This window comes from Pieris napi, chromosome 9 (assembly GCF_905475465.1).
Source record: "Pieris napi chromosome 9, ilPieNapi1.2, whole genome shotgun sequence".
In the NCBI taxonomy this organism is placed as follows: Eukaryota; Metazoa; Arthropoda; class Insecta; order Lepidoptera; family Pieridae; genus Pieris; species Pieris napi.
Window position 1 is genome coordinate 10,881,844 of NC_062242.1, and position 17,109 is coordinate 10,898,952.

A 17,109-nucleotide genomic window follows, 5' to 3' on the forward strand; every position below is an offset into this window, starting at 1 on the left:
TCACATCGATGTTCGTCTCAGCCGGGGATCGAACCCGGGACCCATGGATTCGCAGTCAGGGGTACTAACCACTAGACCAATGAGTCGTCGTTGTTATATGCCTTGAATGTAAGACATTTATCTCCGGTCTTCTCAGCTAACTATAGGCCGCCATTGGAACAAATTTTATCACGCAACGCAACGTGTAAATAACACCTTATTTTTTTAACAAAACACATCTTAAAACACGTTCATTGCCTTTGTATGATCGGATTTTCACCGTTGTTTATAATATTAAAATTTTTCAGGTAACGCCCCCCAAAGACACATTCTCACTGCGCAGGAATTTCCCGCTATCAAGCACATTGGACTTATTCCGGGCCATCAGTAGATTGATCACTGTCACTGTGTTAGCTGTCAGTGCCGGCATCGAATTCTACCCAGTTCTACAAGGCTTCTACGAAACCATACATGAACTAATTTATTTTAATAAATATTAATCCCAAATCCTATAAAAGCTGTTTTTGGAAAGAACATCTTGTATAAGAATAAATATTTTGCTTCAATTTGTTTTATTTTGGACCAATATGATCACATGTCTAAACAAGATGACGGTTCAAAAAATTCCTATACTCATTATAAATTTACACTTTCTGTTATTTATCTTATAATTATGATCATAATACTATTAAAACTAAGATTTCCTAAGCATTTTAGTAGCATAAAAGGCATATATACGCCAGTCCTCATATAAAAACAAAACGGTACCGTGGAAAATCAATTTAAATCGAAATCAAAATTTTATAAACATTTAATTAAAATGCGTTAGTTTTCTTTAGTTTTCACAGAGATGTGTTTCATTAAATCACCTTGATGGAGTATAAATATGGAAATATTAAAAAAAACTGTGTTTACTTTATTGTTTCTGTTTCTTTATTTAGCTGATGCGGTAAGTAATAATATTTTTGATAATAATAATACAAATATTAAATTATGTTGTAAATTAGCACTTTTGCTTTGTCTTCTAACCACTTTAATCTATTCTATTCTTAGAAATAATGAAAAATTAACTTACAGTTAAAAATAAAGAAACAAAACCAAACAACAACCACAGTTAATCCGAAAATAGATAAATTTATTGAAGACGATATGGAAATAAAATTGAATTTAAATAATCATAATAATGATGAAGATTTAAGAGAGCAATTAGAAAATAAAATTCTAAAAGAAAATTCCACAGTCCAAAATCTTGATTTGACGAAGAAACGAAATAAATCAGTAACTCCTAGAAATTCAGTAGACAAAAGTGCTTCACAAGGTATATACCTCCCGATAGATTTGCTCTTAAAGCATCCAAAATTAAATGGAACTAATCACACTAATTCGAACTCAAAAAGTCGACAGAATGTGACAAACACCAACAATCCTATTGTAAACTACTTAAAGCCCAAAATAGATTTTTGTGAAGATACAATGGAAGCTGTAGATGAAAGCATAGCTGACTTTTATAGCGCTATTAAAACGAATAACAGAACAAATGAAAGTTTTGTAATACTTGACGACGTTAAAGTAGATGATTATGTAAATATAAAAATGAGTCCAGAAAGTTCAGAAGTTACTAATATTGATGCGCGGAATTCTTTACCCGATAAAAGTGATCAAATGAATTCTTCAGCAAATGTTGGAACGCAAATAAATGTTATAAAAACACCAACTACAACTATAGAAATTGTAATAAAATGCGAACCATCCACTCCCAATGAAGCGTTACGTAAGTCAAGGTTATAAAAATAAAAATGCCATTTTCTATAATAGACAAAGAGAATTTTGTTTGAATAAAAAATATTTTTTAAGCTATATAATATCCTATTTTTACTCATGTACCTTAAAGTGTATAATATTAGGTAACCATTATTATTATTTACAGGGTCTAATTCATCCATTGTTATTCACAATACAACCTACCAAGAAATAACACAACCTGCCTATTGTCCCATTCCGTACACATATAGCTATACGCCTCGTTGGCCTTATAGATCGTGGTACGGAACGTACCCTTACAATTTCTATAAATATCCAAACACAAAACATAACGGCCAGTGTTACTTTTATAATAACCAATATTCTATGCCATACTCAGCTCCAAATATTGTGAGGAAAACTTGGAACAACATGGATTTAAGTATAACAAATCCTAATTATATGACATTTAATTGTGAAGAAACTAAAGATTCTACTATGCCCGAATATGATGATAATATGTATGAAATTTATGATCAAAATGTTATTTAACGTAAGATCTCATTCATATAATTAATAATCTACAAATATATTGTAAATTTACATGAATTTACACTTTATTTAATTAAAATATTATCAATTTGTTCGTTTTATTACACATCCAATCGTATATTTATTTTTCATATTTTTACTTGGTGATATCTTTCTTCCCTTCCCATTGCTCTACAAATACTTGTATGGACATGGATCCTTCTATACCTGATACGTGTCGTCGATTCAAATCCAATGATGTGCTGGTTTCCTCGCGATGCTTACCTTCAGCGCACGGGGTTATTGCGCACAAAAAATCATTTGGTGAACAACATAACATCAACACTTCTTGATGGTCTTCCTATTACAATACCACTGCACTCCACACAAGCAATGACAAAGTAAAGTATGATAGAAGAGATAAAGCATCTTCAAAGGAAAATACTATTTCTCTTTCCTCAGGTCTCGTACTATAAAATTCTTACAGCTTATTTAAGCGTCCAGCAGTTTTTGTATTACTGAGTACATCTTGCAATGCGTCAACAAATTTTTAGCTAAATCCGTCCTCAACAAATATAATATAAATTGTTTTTTTTAATATTGTCCTGATCACTAGTACATAAGTTTTGATTGCTTTATTTTGTTCCATTAGTTTTGGCTAAATAACTCTGTCTTATGTATTTCTGCACGTCTTGCTTACCTTATCTAATTAAATTTTTCTCACAGTATTTGCCTGGAAGAGATCGCTCGAAGTGATAAGGCCGTTAGTTGCCCTCCTTTACATTTAATTGTGTCAATTGTAGTATATTTCTGCAACGAAGTGTTAATAAATAAATAAATCAATAAAAACATAAAACTTCTTCAAAAAGGATCAACAACAAAGGTAGTTCTTAATAATAGCGTAAATATTTTAACATAAACGTTAAGAGATAGAAAATACCATACATCATTAAATGTCGACGACAAAACGCTTGTTGCAAATAATAGCCTAGAATTATTCACATTAAAACACACGGTCTGAATTGGAAATTGAAATTCATGAGTCGTGCAGCCCATCGGAAGTTCATAATAGGATTTGTGGTATGGGCTCTTGTGATGCTGAAAATTTAGTTTTTAATTCCATTAAAATGTTCGCACACATAACAAAGATACTGTTTTAACTGTATTTTATATTGATATTTACGAAAACTGTTTTGAGATTATAAAGAATAATCTGAGATAGTCAAACTATCCAGATATAAACTTACAAAACGCATAAAAATTACGCTAGTCGATTCTACAAAGGCCCTACTACATATTTTGGCATAACGCTGAGGTTCTAAAAACTAACACAGACGCAGCCACACTCTCAAATAGAGAGTGTATACGCACACATTATTATTATTTATTTATTACAGAAATACGAGGCGTGTATTTAAAGTAAGGTCTCCATTTATTTTTTTCACATTAAATAACATGTATTTACAAAGTTTAATACATTGCTGTAAAGCTTGAAATCTAAGCTATTTTTCTATATAATCGCCATTCACTTCGATGAGTTTCTTCATTCGTACGACAAACATTTGTATCCCCTCCTCGAACCATGATCCCGCCGCCTCGCGCAGGAACGAAATTAAACCCCGGAGCACAAAGTGAAACGTGTCCAATGTGCCCAAGACTTTCTCGCCAGTTTTGAAGAGGAAGGGGAAGAATTTCTCGATTCAATCGTTACAGGAGATGAAACATGGGCTCATTATTACACACCGGAAACGAAGGAGCAGTCGAAACAATGGAGACACACGCATTCGCCTAAAGTCAAAAAATTTAAGCAAGAAAAATCAGCAGGCAAGGTTATGGCCACCGTCTTTTGGGACAGAAAGGGTGTATTGTTGATCGATTTCATGCCTCGTGGAACAACCATAAATGCTGATCGGTACAGTGAGACCTTGAGGAAACTTCGAAGAGCTATTCAAAATAAACGAAGAGGGATGCTGACCAAGGGAGTACGACTTCACGACAACGCGCGTCCTCATGTGGCCAACAAAACAACGTCACTCATTACGGAATTTGGTTGGGATGTGTTGGACCACCCTCCTTACAGTCTTGGGCACATTGGACACGTTTCACTTTGTGCTCCGGGTTTAATTTCGTTCCTGCGCGAGGCGGCGGGATCATGGTTCGAGGAGGGGATACAAAAGTTTGTCGTACGAATGAAGAAACTCATCGAAGTGAATGGCGATTATATAGAAAAATAGCTTAGATTTCAAGCTTTACAGCAATGTATTAAACTTTGTAAATACATGTTATTTAATGTGAAAAAAATAAATGGAGACCTTACTTTAAATACACGCCTCGTACATGCATAAGGTCTGTAAGGATAATGTATGTATTTCTGTAATAAATTATAAAATAATAAATATAAATATTGTTATATGAATTTATTTTTTGTAATAACTATGAATTTTAAAAATAAAATTAAACGCAAGTAAATGTAATTTTAGGTACAATATAACATTGATTTCATAAACATTTAAACTGTTAACCCCTTTTAAACTATATGAATATAGTTGAATATTTAATGTTATCGCTATTGCTTTCATTCATTATTATTTTGTAATTTGAAGTTTACTATAGCCTGTCTGTGGTGAACCTAATGGTTATTAGCTAATTTTCTAGAGTGCCGTTTGGATGCGGTAGGGTTTGTGGTAATGCCTGAATATTCAAATAGCTAAAGTTAAATATAGACTTATGTGTAAATTACTTTTACCTAATGTGTGCTGAAACTGTCACGGTCTTATAAGTTTGATATAGACCTCAAATAGCTATTGATTGGTTTTTGAAGTCCCTATGGATTAGTGGTTTCGTATCATCCAAAGATTTTAAGTTCGATTGTCAGTGAAAGAAATATTGTTTAGGAATATAAACTTGTAATTTATCATAGAAAATTATTTAAAACCTTAAACTCATTCAGGTTTTTATTTTACATTGTGGGGTTGCACAGAAGTGTTTTATCTATTTTACGGTTAAATTTGTAAAATGATATGTATATAGTATTTATTGCTTTCTGAAACGACCAGCGAAAAATGTGCTTGAGCATTACCATACATTGTTTATATGTTCTAATTAATTGTCTTAACAATACACATATATAATGGAAACAAACACCGAATACAACATATCATACACAGCTCAAACCTATATATATATATTGCTTAAGCCAACGCCCAACCTTTTTTCTCTTTAAGAGGCCCTTGAACACCACTTTCTTAAAAAAAATTCACTATCGATGAAAAACTTTATACATTCACTAACAATTTTAAACAACATCTTTCCAACATTTTTATTATTATGTGTATTACAGTTGTTCCTTCTTTAAAAGAACAATTTTAAACGTTTACGTGCTAAATAGATATTGACGTACTAGTATAGCATATATATAACATAACGTTCTGTTAAATCGTGCAAACATTGGCACCAATAGATTCCTTTCAACGTGCGCACTGAATAGTTGCTGATACCGTACAGAAAAACACACTGAATCACTGTGTGTTTTAAAAAGCTTGCGTATCAGGTTCACTAGCCTAGTTTATCAATCTAACAGAACAGTATTTTTATTTTACGGTATTATTACTTTAAACTCCTAGTTACTTAAAGCAAAATTTTATGTTCCTCTCTGGCGGTAGTTTTGACTTGAGTTCCTTAGACAATCTAATACTCAAACTCCTATTCATAAAACTGAATTCTATCACTCCTCCTTTACTGTGCAAAGTATCCTGCTATGGAATTCCTTACCAATTGATATCAGAAGAGCTCAATCTTTAAATTTATTTAAAAAGCTTCTTTTTGATCATTTTTTTTCTGCCTCGTAATTAGCTACAAATTTACCTTTTGGTTGGCACTTAAATTTACATTTTTATTTTTTCTATATATTATACTTTACTTTATTTTAGTTATAGTTACGTGTTATTTTAAGATTTATTTTGTTAATTCTTTATGCACTTCTTGTACTTTACCCCCTGTAGGTGTTTCTACCATATTAGGGTTGCCTAGAAGAAATCGACTGTTAGCGATAAGGCCGCCCGTTGCCTTATAACTTATGTAGCCTGCTTTTTAATTTAACTCTTTTTATATGTAAGATTTTGTATAAAGTGTAAATAAATAAATAAATACTTATTATATGTGACATGGGCTCAATTCCTGCGGTTAAATTCATCAATTATACTAAGCGGAGATATAATAATGGATTGGACAATGTTTGACATTGATGGAGGTCGGATTTAACAAACGGACAAGTTTCTATCCCTTTGGAATGGACTGAAACTTTGGGTTTGGGTTTGTTGACCGTTTTTCACTTTCCAAAGTCCATAACTGCTGATAATATAGATTTTAATCTTAGGCAAGAAGAAAATAAGTTCTATTAAATCTTAAATAATCGCCTTAGATTTCTGCGTCTGCTTCATTATTAATGTTTGTACAATCGTGGACATAATTTTACAATTCTTAGATCAAACATATGCCACTTTCTTTGCGATAATCGATAATATATTTTTCGTGTTGTTCCCACGAGAATGTAAGTGCGTAGTTAGTAAATAGGAGATTTAACCATGCCTACTGCTGATAGAAGACAAATCAGTATTTTTTTTATTATTAATTATTTAAAAATGCCATGTGGAAAACGGTGTAATGGTTGCAGCTTAAGTATAAAGTTATAATGGTACAAACATTTTGAAAAACATAAGACTTGGCCATTAAAAAGATTTCTTCTCGTCCGTTCTACGCTCTTGATTTGAGAACTGGCAGTAAAATTAGAAGCATTTAATATGTATTTTTTATTGACGTTCACAAGTGTACATTGTGTTACCTAAATGAATAAATGATAACAGAAGCGCTGTACTTTCGTGATTTGCAACATATAAATAGAAGTTCAAAATCATTTAGAAATCTTCACAAAGCGTTGAAAATGGTTGCTGCAATAAAGTCAACTCCAAATCGTTGCACCATTCTTTCCATTAACGTAAAGATGCTGCCCACTACATTGATTAAGCGAGTAATGTCTAAAAATACTATAAAATACCAAAATATTTTTAACAATGTATGTGTAAATACAATAAATAAATCTAAAACTTGAACGTTATAAAAGTCGACTAGAAATTAATAAAATATAATTTATTGATTGTTTTATATAATATCTTAGAAGTAAGTTTTTCTACAACGTTATGTAATTTCGTGAGTTGAGTATTTTTAAATACACATTAAAAAACTCATGGATTTTTTTTCTTTACTCTTTAAATTAAGAACTTCGAGTCCACAATTATATAAAAAATGTGCATTCAAACTATTTTTGCCTTGCATATCAAATATTTAAAACAAATTCTTATACGATGTCTTAACACACACAGTAGCTGATATATAGTTACTGCTGATAGATACTACTGGTTTTTTACAAAAACAAAAAGATAATCCTTCAGTAATTCCTCAAATATTCATACATACCAGATCATTGCAATCTTACTTAGATTGCACTTGCTCAACTGTCTCTTTTCGTAACAGTGTATAAATAATTCGACAGAAAGAGACGTAAGAGACCGATTAGTTTTTTATATAAATACTAAACACATATTTAATGTACAATAACGCATAAGAGAAATCATTATTAACTGCGTTGTATGTATGAGAAAATATTTTGTAGTAAAATACTAATTTCCTTATCGCATCAACTGGAGTCACGCCCTCCTCTTTGTTATTGTACTTCGTGTAAATGTTAGCATTTGCAGTTTTATGACACGCTATCACACGAGCTCGTGACGGACTTTGATGAAATACCGCAAATGTATACCTTACATTGTTATCTTACATTTTTACACAATCTTTTGCCTCCTCTGAAATAAACTTTTAAACTTATATTTTACAAAATTACTCATTTGCCCCGTATTGAAGTTAGAAAAATTGCGTTCTTCGTATAATCACGTAAAGCATACAACTAATACAACCGTGGGTCCTGCGTTTTATCCCACTTGATATTGTATCCATGATCATGATTTATTCTGTAATGACATAGTACCGAATGCTACATAAATACTTTTATAAAAAATAAAATTGGGTTTATGAAATGTTCGCACATAACAGACAAATAAACAAAACCCTCATTTCGTAAAGTTATACCATCTCTACCCAGCGGCAGCTTAATATTATGTAATTTTTTGAGAGCGACTCGAATCTAATTATTTGGCCACTAAGTAAATAAAAGTAAAAGGGTCCTTCAAGAAAAGAGCCAATTTTCAAAAGTCTTCTGGCAATGTGCTTGTGTCCATGAGCGGCGGTATCACTTAACATCACATGTGCCTCTTGCCCGTTTGCTTCCTATTACATATAAAAACCTTAAACGTTATTACCAAAAAAAACTAACTGAAAAAAGGTTATATACAAAAATAACTTTGTACGTGTTTGATCTGGGGTAGGATCAATGCCAACTAGAGTAAGAATACTAATGAAATATTCGATTTTTGAAAATTTCTTTGAAGTAATCTTTCTTTGTTAAAACGCTTTACAATAATCTGCGAGTTCTGCCTTGCTATTCTGTAACTCACTTTTCGAAGTCACACAGCGGTTTTCGCAGCGGCGGTCGCGCTCAAATCAGTGGTGAAGCAGTCATGACTGCTGTGTGACTTCGAAAAGTGAGTTACAGAATCGCAAGACTGCAATCTACACAAATCTACTCAAAGGTCGGAGGGTTTAAAGGTAAAAAATACTAATAAATAATGGCGAATATTAAATACTTTATTTAATAAACCATTCGGTAATTTACAGAAAATATTGAATGCGTGATTACGGCAACATAGTAATTGATTAAAATAATTTATATTCTTTTCTTAACATAGGTGTACGCAACGTATTTAATAACAGGTAAGCCCTAGAACTATGCTTAATAACGATTTTACTAAATAATACATTTTAATTGTAGGGACTAAACTTGACGTCTGGTGGAAATGGACAAATCGATGGATATAAACTGAATTCGGGATGAAAAATCAATTTTAATTTCCGAATTTTGAAATGAATTATAAATTGAATTGAATTGAATCGAATTTTGAAATGAATTATAAATAATATGGGTCAGTTCAACTAAGACATGGTTCTTTTTCTCGATCTAGGGCCACTTGACTTTTAAAATGTCGGGTCAAAATCATCTTGGCACAGTGACTCTAGGTGATATTTAATAGCCTCTGTTAACTGTATCTGTTTTCATTGTTTTTCAGATTCAAGTAAACGTAACTTCTGTGCTTCGTATGTGGTCAACGGTTATCTCACAAAGTTTACCTTCAAGACAATGCAAGTGCTAATAAGTCATTTCGCTTATTAACAATAATTCATTTGTAGTTGGCATTTGTTTGAATTCAAGACCTCACAAACTACACGTTTAACTTATTGAATAACAGCATAAAGGCGAAAAACACATTCCTTTAATTTAATTATTTATGTGTATAGTCGGAGCAACGCACTTACTGTATGAAGACAATATACTACGGAATAGCTACGGAGTAACTTTTGCTTCTTTAAACAATGAACGTCAGTTTAGTCCTTACAATAAATTACAATAACTTATTTAACAAATATGAAGAAGAAAATACATTGGAATGTTATCAAAAAACTTTATATATTGAAAATTTACAAGAATTTTTCAGAATATATAGAAAAATGGGATAGGTTATATCTATGTTGTTATTATTAATAATTTTGTCTACGCTGTGTTAGAAATGATACGCCATTTTAAAGATTCATTTGAATTAAATTATCACGCGTTTTAATGGGTTCAAAATGTGTTAGAGATTTTCCATAGATTTTTTATTCCTCGACTCATCTCCACGATACACAGAACTCTAAAGTAGAGACATATCATTTAAAACACATTACTATAACTGTCTTTTGTACGTAATTACGATATAACTAGCGATAAATAGAGAACAATTTTACATTAAGTACCTTGTGCATACTTATATTTAAATATGTAATTACATTTCAACTAAATAAAACAAGGTATTTTAGTTAAAATAACATAAAAGTGACTAGAGATATTTTATAATTACTTAGAGCAGTTTTTAATTCCTTTTCTTAAAGGTATTTTGCGTCTTAAACAAAAACAAAAAAAATCCTCTTTCTCTAGGGTAATTAATACCTTAATACAATTAAATGGTCACTGCCTCTTTAATACATAAATAAAGTAGGATAGTTTAAGTTTTAACTGAAACGCTCATTTTACTAGCTTAAATATACTGTAAAAAAGAAACGAATAACAACTTAAGCTAAAACAATTAGACTGATTTAGTTTATAAATGAAAGATTTAACCCATACAAATACAGTAATGATTGTATAGACAGTAAAAATTTAAATACATAATCAGACTTTTTTAAATAAATTAAAGAAAAGACACAGCGAATTTTTAAGTTTAATTTTGTAATTAATATTGAACATGTGTTGGCTATTTACTATAGAAAAAAACTGTATAGTTTTTTAATTACTTTTCTACCTGCACCAGTGCCGTGTAACTCTTTCGACTCGAAAAGACAAATACAAACTCATATCGAGAGGCCTGTAGGTGTCCAGTAGTGGCGGGGCCAAGTCCTACAATCCTACTACTTTTGGGGTAAGGGGATGCGAAAATACGTCTCCACATTAGGTAAGAAAAATTTCCCGATAGCGATTAAGAGTTACAAAGTACCGGTGTTGTTCTATGTTTTAAATGCTTCAAAAACCTTTTAATAACTTTAAAATTAACCTAGAAGAATTAGTTAGTTGTAATTTCGTACAAAAGCCATAGGGGTAAAATTAATTGGTATCTTTGCGAACTTTGTGACCGCGGAAGGAGGCCTGTATCTTAGTGGCAGCCTTGTTCAGCTCGGGATCCGTCAAGTCGATGTTCTCGACATCCTCCTGTAACAAGAAATTTATATTAAAGTCGCTAATCAAACTTGCCTCTATCTTCCGAAGGATCCAACACGGCTGTAAGTGTCTGTGTTGCAACACGATGAATTTAAATAATTGTTACACCATGGCTAAAGTGACCATTTATTATTTGACTCAAAACGGGATTTCGTTTTAAATTAGGTCAAATAATAAGTAGTTAATGAAAAAATAAATAAATAATTTAATTAGAAAAAGTTAGTTGGCATAAAAGTTACGAATTGTAAAATATAGGTACCCAAAATGTATATTTATATTTATATAAATTATCAGAAGAACAAATTTGTTTTAATATAGCTAGTGACGATTTCAAATAAGAATGAAATTCTTGGCACGTCTTTGAAGTTATACTTCTTTAGGCGCATTATGAAAAATTGATGAGAGTGAAATTTTACATGCGCGTGCACCGTGACACAAAATTAACAGAATGAAGTTGCCTACGGAAGATGCTACGGCATTGGACATAATTTAAAACAACATTCGAATAATAATATAATATATATATTATATATTATATAATAGAATTTATGTTGCACTTAATGTAAGAGAATAATAATTAATATTTATTTATTTAATTTTTCAAATGTAAACTGAACTTTATTGACTAAAATGACTCCTTTTCCAGTCTTTGATTATTTAATTGTAATTAATTATTTGCATGCCATCAAAAACTATTACATATATTACTAAGTACACGCACTCTTTTTTTATATTCTGCTACGTTTTTATATATTCGCGCGGTTTCTGAAAACGGGACAATAGTGCGTCCCACAGTTCATTTCGGGGACACCGGGACTCGTAATTGGAAAAAGGGACAGTCCCGTTCAAAACGGGACGTCTGGTAACGTTAACCATGGCTATGAAACGCTTTAATCATCTCCCAGAAGTTACAGACAACTGCCGTGTAATGCAAGAGGAAGGAGATTCGATTTTTAATGTCAAGGTGATTTTATAATGTGAAAGAGTTTTTAGATCATACGTTTTGACAATTATAAGAAATATCTTAACTGTATTATGACATTATGATTATTAATGTGACATTTGCATGCCTATTTTTATATGGCTGATGGTGCGGTATTTTTATTATTAATTAATCTGAATCTACCACTTTCTTTAGGCAAGTTTGAACTTTCCCTATCTCATTGACAACAGCAACATACCAAAATATATATTACACAATATTATGAACTCCCCTAATAGTTAAATATCATAAGTGAACATATATATCAAAACTCGTTCTGAATTAAAGGTTAATTTAACCTACTATAAAATATAATGTAATTTATTACGTGTCTTTATACAGAATACACAATTCATCAGTTTTATTTTCGACCGAAAATTGGTAAGACATCTTTTCAGATATGCTAAAAATACATCAAAAGGTTTTATTAACAAGATTCCTTCTATTCGCTAATATTAAGCTCACAATTCACTGATCACAAAAGCGCCCACCGAGTCTTCCCGAAAGCCGACTGAAGCTCTTTAAACACCTACTCGAAAATCCACAGTTATTGAATCAGCAACACAATTTACATTTGATTCTTAAAAGCTCTTATACCAGGGTCCCATAGGGTGACAAAACTCAGTGTTAAAACCGGTCAAGTCCCCTTTTGACCTGCATTGTAATTCCAGTCACGTCCCCGCCACTTAGCTATACCTAGGAGGTTTTCTTATTCTAGAAACGCTCTTATTGTGGCCTGAATTGGTAATGGCTCGCTACAATTGCTATCGATTTCAAGTTGGAAGTTCCTTGTCTGCGTTAGTAATTTTTTAAAATAGAAATCGCATTAAGTGATCCCAGTATTATTTTAAAAACAGAATTCCATTTATTTAATTTTAATATAATCTAGACTACTTAAGCTAATAAACAGTTATAGTAACGTAAATTACTCATGTTTTTTACATAATTATAGGACTTTAAATAACTACTTGATAAAACATTTAAATTTGAATAATCAATCTTTTTTGTAATTTCCAAGTTCCTTATAACACGGTGTATTTAACGTGTTAAACATAATCCTTGTATGTATGGGTTCAATGACAAAATCGAAATCGAAATATAGACAGATTTATTAAGATAAAGTTTGCGAGAGATTCTAGGCCTAATTTGGGGTCAGTGGCAAATTTCTAACTCAAGAATTGTTATGATAGTGAACTGTAAACTAGCCTTTAGATTATTAAGACAAGTTTTGGGCCCATAACAAATAACAATCGATCGATACCGGGATTATTTTTTTTACAAAAGAAATACTCATATAAACTTTTACAAGAGCTAGTGAGACAAACTACTGTACCTTAAGACAATTAATTATTAAACGTTGATTTACAGAACGAAACCCTTTAGTTTTAGATTTGATATTTTACCCATAACTTTGAATTAAATACCTATATGTATCTATATTTGCAGTAAGAAGTATAATCACAGACAGTAACCCTCAGGGTCGAATGTGTATATGCATTTTTTATTGTTTCTATCTGTACAAAATTTATCTTTTACTACTTAAATACCTCTCCCGATCTTTTTAATATTTGAATAAATAAACGCAGTAGTAGCATCACTCGCAGATCACAAAAAAAAATCAGGTCGTTTTTCCAATTATATACGACACAATACCCCACATTTTCACCCAAAAACATTTTTAGCACAAAAACAAAAGATCTGTCAAGCCCTCTCTTTATAATGACTAAGAATGTGAACTACTTTTGTGGTATGAGTCTTTTGATATTTCGCTTTTGTCGAGAAAGCCTTTTATTTGCTTTGATATGGAGGTAAAAGTGTATCGTTGTGTGTCGAATTATGTAGAATTTGAATGACGTTCATAGATTTATATTGCACAGGACAATTCTTAATACCATGTTGAAGATAGATTCTGTTTTCTTTCCTATTCTCAGATTCGTCGTATATGTGTTCAATAGTTCAGTATGATAATGAATATGACGCAATTAATAATATTAGCCTTTTATTTCATTATTTAAACACATTTATATTTCTATCATCTCATTCTATTAGGTATCCGTGAGCCCTTTTTTGGCAAAGGCCTCTTCCAATTCCATTCCTATCTGCAATGTACCACCTGCTGTTTCCCTTATTTAATCTGTCCACCTTTTAAATTGTTTTCCTCTTGTCATTTACTGAAGCTTGTTAACCAGTTTAATACTTTTTTGCTTCACTTTTCTGTTCCTCTTGCCATGTGCCCCGCGCATTTCCACTTAAGTGTATTTATTTTTAGTATAACATTGTTGTTGTTCTTCTTAATGATGTATTCTTTATTTTGTCTGTTGTTTTCTTCCCTATCATACATCGATATCTTTGACCCACCTGTAGCTTTGTGACGCAATAATCTTATATTAAATGTTGTTTTATTTTTCGATGTAGTCATCTTAGGGGTTAAAATACACTTTGTATATGTCTTTTCTAAGCTAAGCTCTTTTAAAATCTTCTTCCTAATGCCTTAAAAATCGTAAACCGCGGCGACAGCTCCGTCATCACAAATCTAATTTATGGCCACTTTGTTTTTCTTAAAACACGGAAATAGGTATAAATCACTAGAAGCTATGTCCGGTAAATATGGAGTATGTCTCCAGTTCCAGTTTCTTAACTGCTATCGCAACTATCGTAACTATGAACTTCTGGGGGCGTTATCTTCGTGAAACCAAACTTCTGGGAGTTTGCCACGCCATTGCTTGCGAATTTCCTCACGCAACTTTGTTATTTGTCCTGCGTAAAAAGGTACCGTAATAGTGGCTCCACGATTAGGGATTATTCTAGGCATCAGGAAGTATTCATGGCACACAGCGCTGCCCTGACACATTTTTATACCCAAATGGTAGTGTATGTTGTGGAAACTTCCTATGGAAATCTTAAGCTATAAAAAACCAAATGTGAATTGTTTGCTTAGTTTTTAATTATTTTATCTAATGTCTGTTAAATCTGAGATGTTTGAAATGCCTCATTTTTTTCCTTCCAAGGAGAGCATAATGCATTATTACTGAACAGGTAAATAAATATAATTGTTATGTATCATATTTATTTGTTTGTTTCTTAATTAATATAAAACAAACTTTTATTGCATTTTTAAAAAATTCAAATATATATTGAAGTCGTTGATGCGACAGACCTATGCGGGAGACATTTGTATGAATCGGGCGAAAATTCGAATGGCTTCTTCTGTCATACGATGTGAAGTTTAAAGGATTACTTGACAATGGTGAAGTGAAACACGAAAATATTTATTTATGTAATCGTAGAACAGATTTGAAATATTGACCTCAATTTTGACACACTATTTAGCTGCTCTTTTTTTTGTATAAATTGTAAATCTTTTGACCACTATTGTCTAACACAAACCAGAAATAACCGCCATTTGACGTAAATCCATTGTGGATTGATTTGCTCCACAAATCACATTAAGTATTCGTCCCATCAGGGTCCGAAAGCTTATCGAAATTTATGCTTCAATTCCCAGATGAACGTAGTGGAACTGATAAAGTCATTTTTGATCTGGGACAGACTAGATTAGCGAAAATGGAGCCGCTAACCAGTTTTGATAATCAGTCTAAAATAATTATTTGTACCAATTTTTACCAACCAAAAATTGTAACAATTTTAGTCTTAATATTTTTACCCTTAATGAAGGGTAAAAATATTAATTATATTATCTAAATAATGTTTTCTCAGGTTTATTTATATGTAAACGGACAAAAGAGAAAAATAAATTAGCATTTTAGTTATAAGGTATTTTATTTAAGGTGTGCGATATTAAGAGGAAATTCTGGAAATTTCTGTAAATGTTAAACAAAAAGTAGTTAAAAGAAATAGGTGCTTGATTATCCGGGATAATTATACCATTTACCTAAGTTGTACATATATGTAAGTTATTTTATACCTCCAATGACAATATAGTTGGGGAATTAGCTGGTAAATATATTTAAAAAAGTTGTATTAGTAGATATCTATGATGTGAGGGGAGCTAACTAACGTAAATAACATACATATGTTGTATTGATAAATTGAAGTGGATCATCAGCAGTACATTATTAACTCCTATTACTACTAAATGAGATGTACAGAACGCCGTCATTTGTTTGACAAGATGGGGACCGCGACCCAAAACGCGTGCCAAGTCAAAGAGAAGTGTCCTAATTACTTATTTGCTGCAAATACATTTAGTAAGAGCTTTAACTATAAAATTATAATAATTAAACGCGGTTGAATAATTAATGAATAATAAATAATTAGAGCAGTGTTGGCCTAGTGGCTTCAGCGTGCGACTCTCATACCTGAGGTCGCAGGTTCGATCCCCGGCTGTGTACCAATGGACTTTATTTCTATGTGCACATTTAACATTTGCTCGAACGGTGAAGGAAAACATCGTGAGGACACCAACATCTCTTAGACCCAAAAAGTCGACGGCGTGTGTCTGGTACTGGAGGCTGATCACCTACTTGCCTTTTAGAGTTAAAAATGATCATGAAACAGATTCAGAAATCTGAGGCCAAGAATTAAATGAGGTTGTAGCGCCACTGATTTATTTAATTTTTTAAACGCAGTTGTATATTCTTAAAACAGTAAAAAAATCATTTATAAATATTAATATGCCATTAATAGCGCCATTCTCGTTCCAATGAGTCCACACATTTTCCCCTGACCCTACAAATATTGCAAACGGCTAAAATGATTAAAATAAAGCTTTTATTCAAATGAGAGCACGCAAAGTATAAATTAAGCTTAGAGACTTAAAATACGTCAAAAAATGCTAAAATTCCATGCATATTTTAACGTGCTACGGCTTTGTTTGCTTCAAAAAGTATATTACATATTTAACAGAGGATAGCGGCAGAAGGTTCATCTGATTGTAAGTGAAATCGACCCACCGAGGCCGCACACGTACTGTCATACTGTAAAAAGGCAATTGCATTGC

The 17,109-nt window shown here is 31.8% G+C and overlaps 2 protein-coding genes across 2 annotated transcripts in view; one reads left to right on the forward strand and one right to left on the reverse strand.

The window, feature by feature from the left end:
• The first annotated feature begins 586 nt into the window (after positions 1-586).
• Positions 587-2,347, forward strand: LOC125052561. Its single transcript, XM_047653477.1, has 3 exons — positions 587-928; positions 1,057-1,750; positions 1,907-2,347. The coding sequence occupies exons 1-3, from the start codon at positions 866-868 to the stop codon at positions 2,269-2,271; spliced, it is 1,122 nt and encodes a 373-aa protein (XP_047509433.1). The 5' UTR covers positions 587-865; the 3' UTR covers positions 2,272-2,347.
• Positions 2,348-10,657: 8,310 nt separating this feature from the next.
• Positions 10,658-17,109, reverse strand: part of LOC125052454 (sperm surface protein Sp17-like) — a 95,299-nt gene continuing 88,847 nt past the window's right edge. Inside the window, exon 5 of the mRNA XM_047653309.1 lies at positions 10,658-11,158. Coding sequence (XP_047509265.1) covers positions 11,054-11,158 — 105 coding nt within the window. The 3' untranslated portion in view covers positions 10,658-11,053. The remainder of the gene's footprint in view (positions 11,159-17,109) is intronic.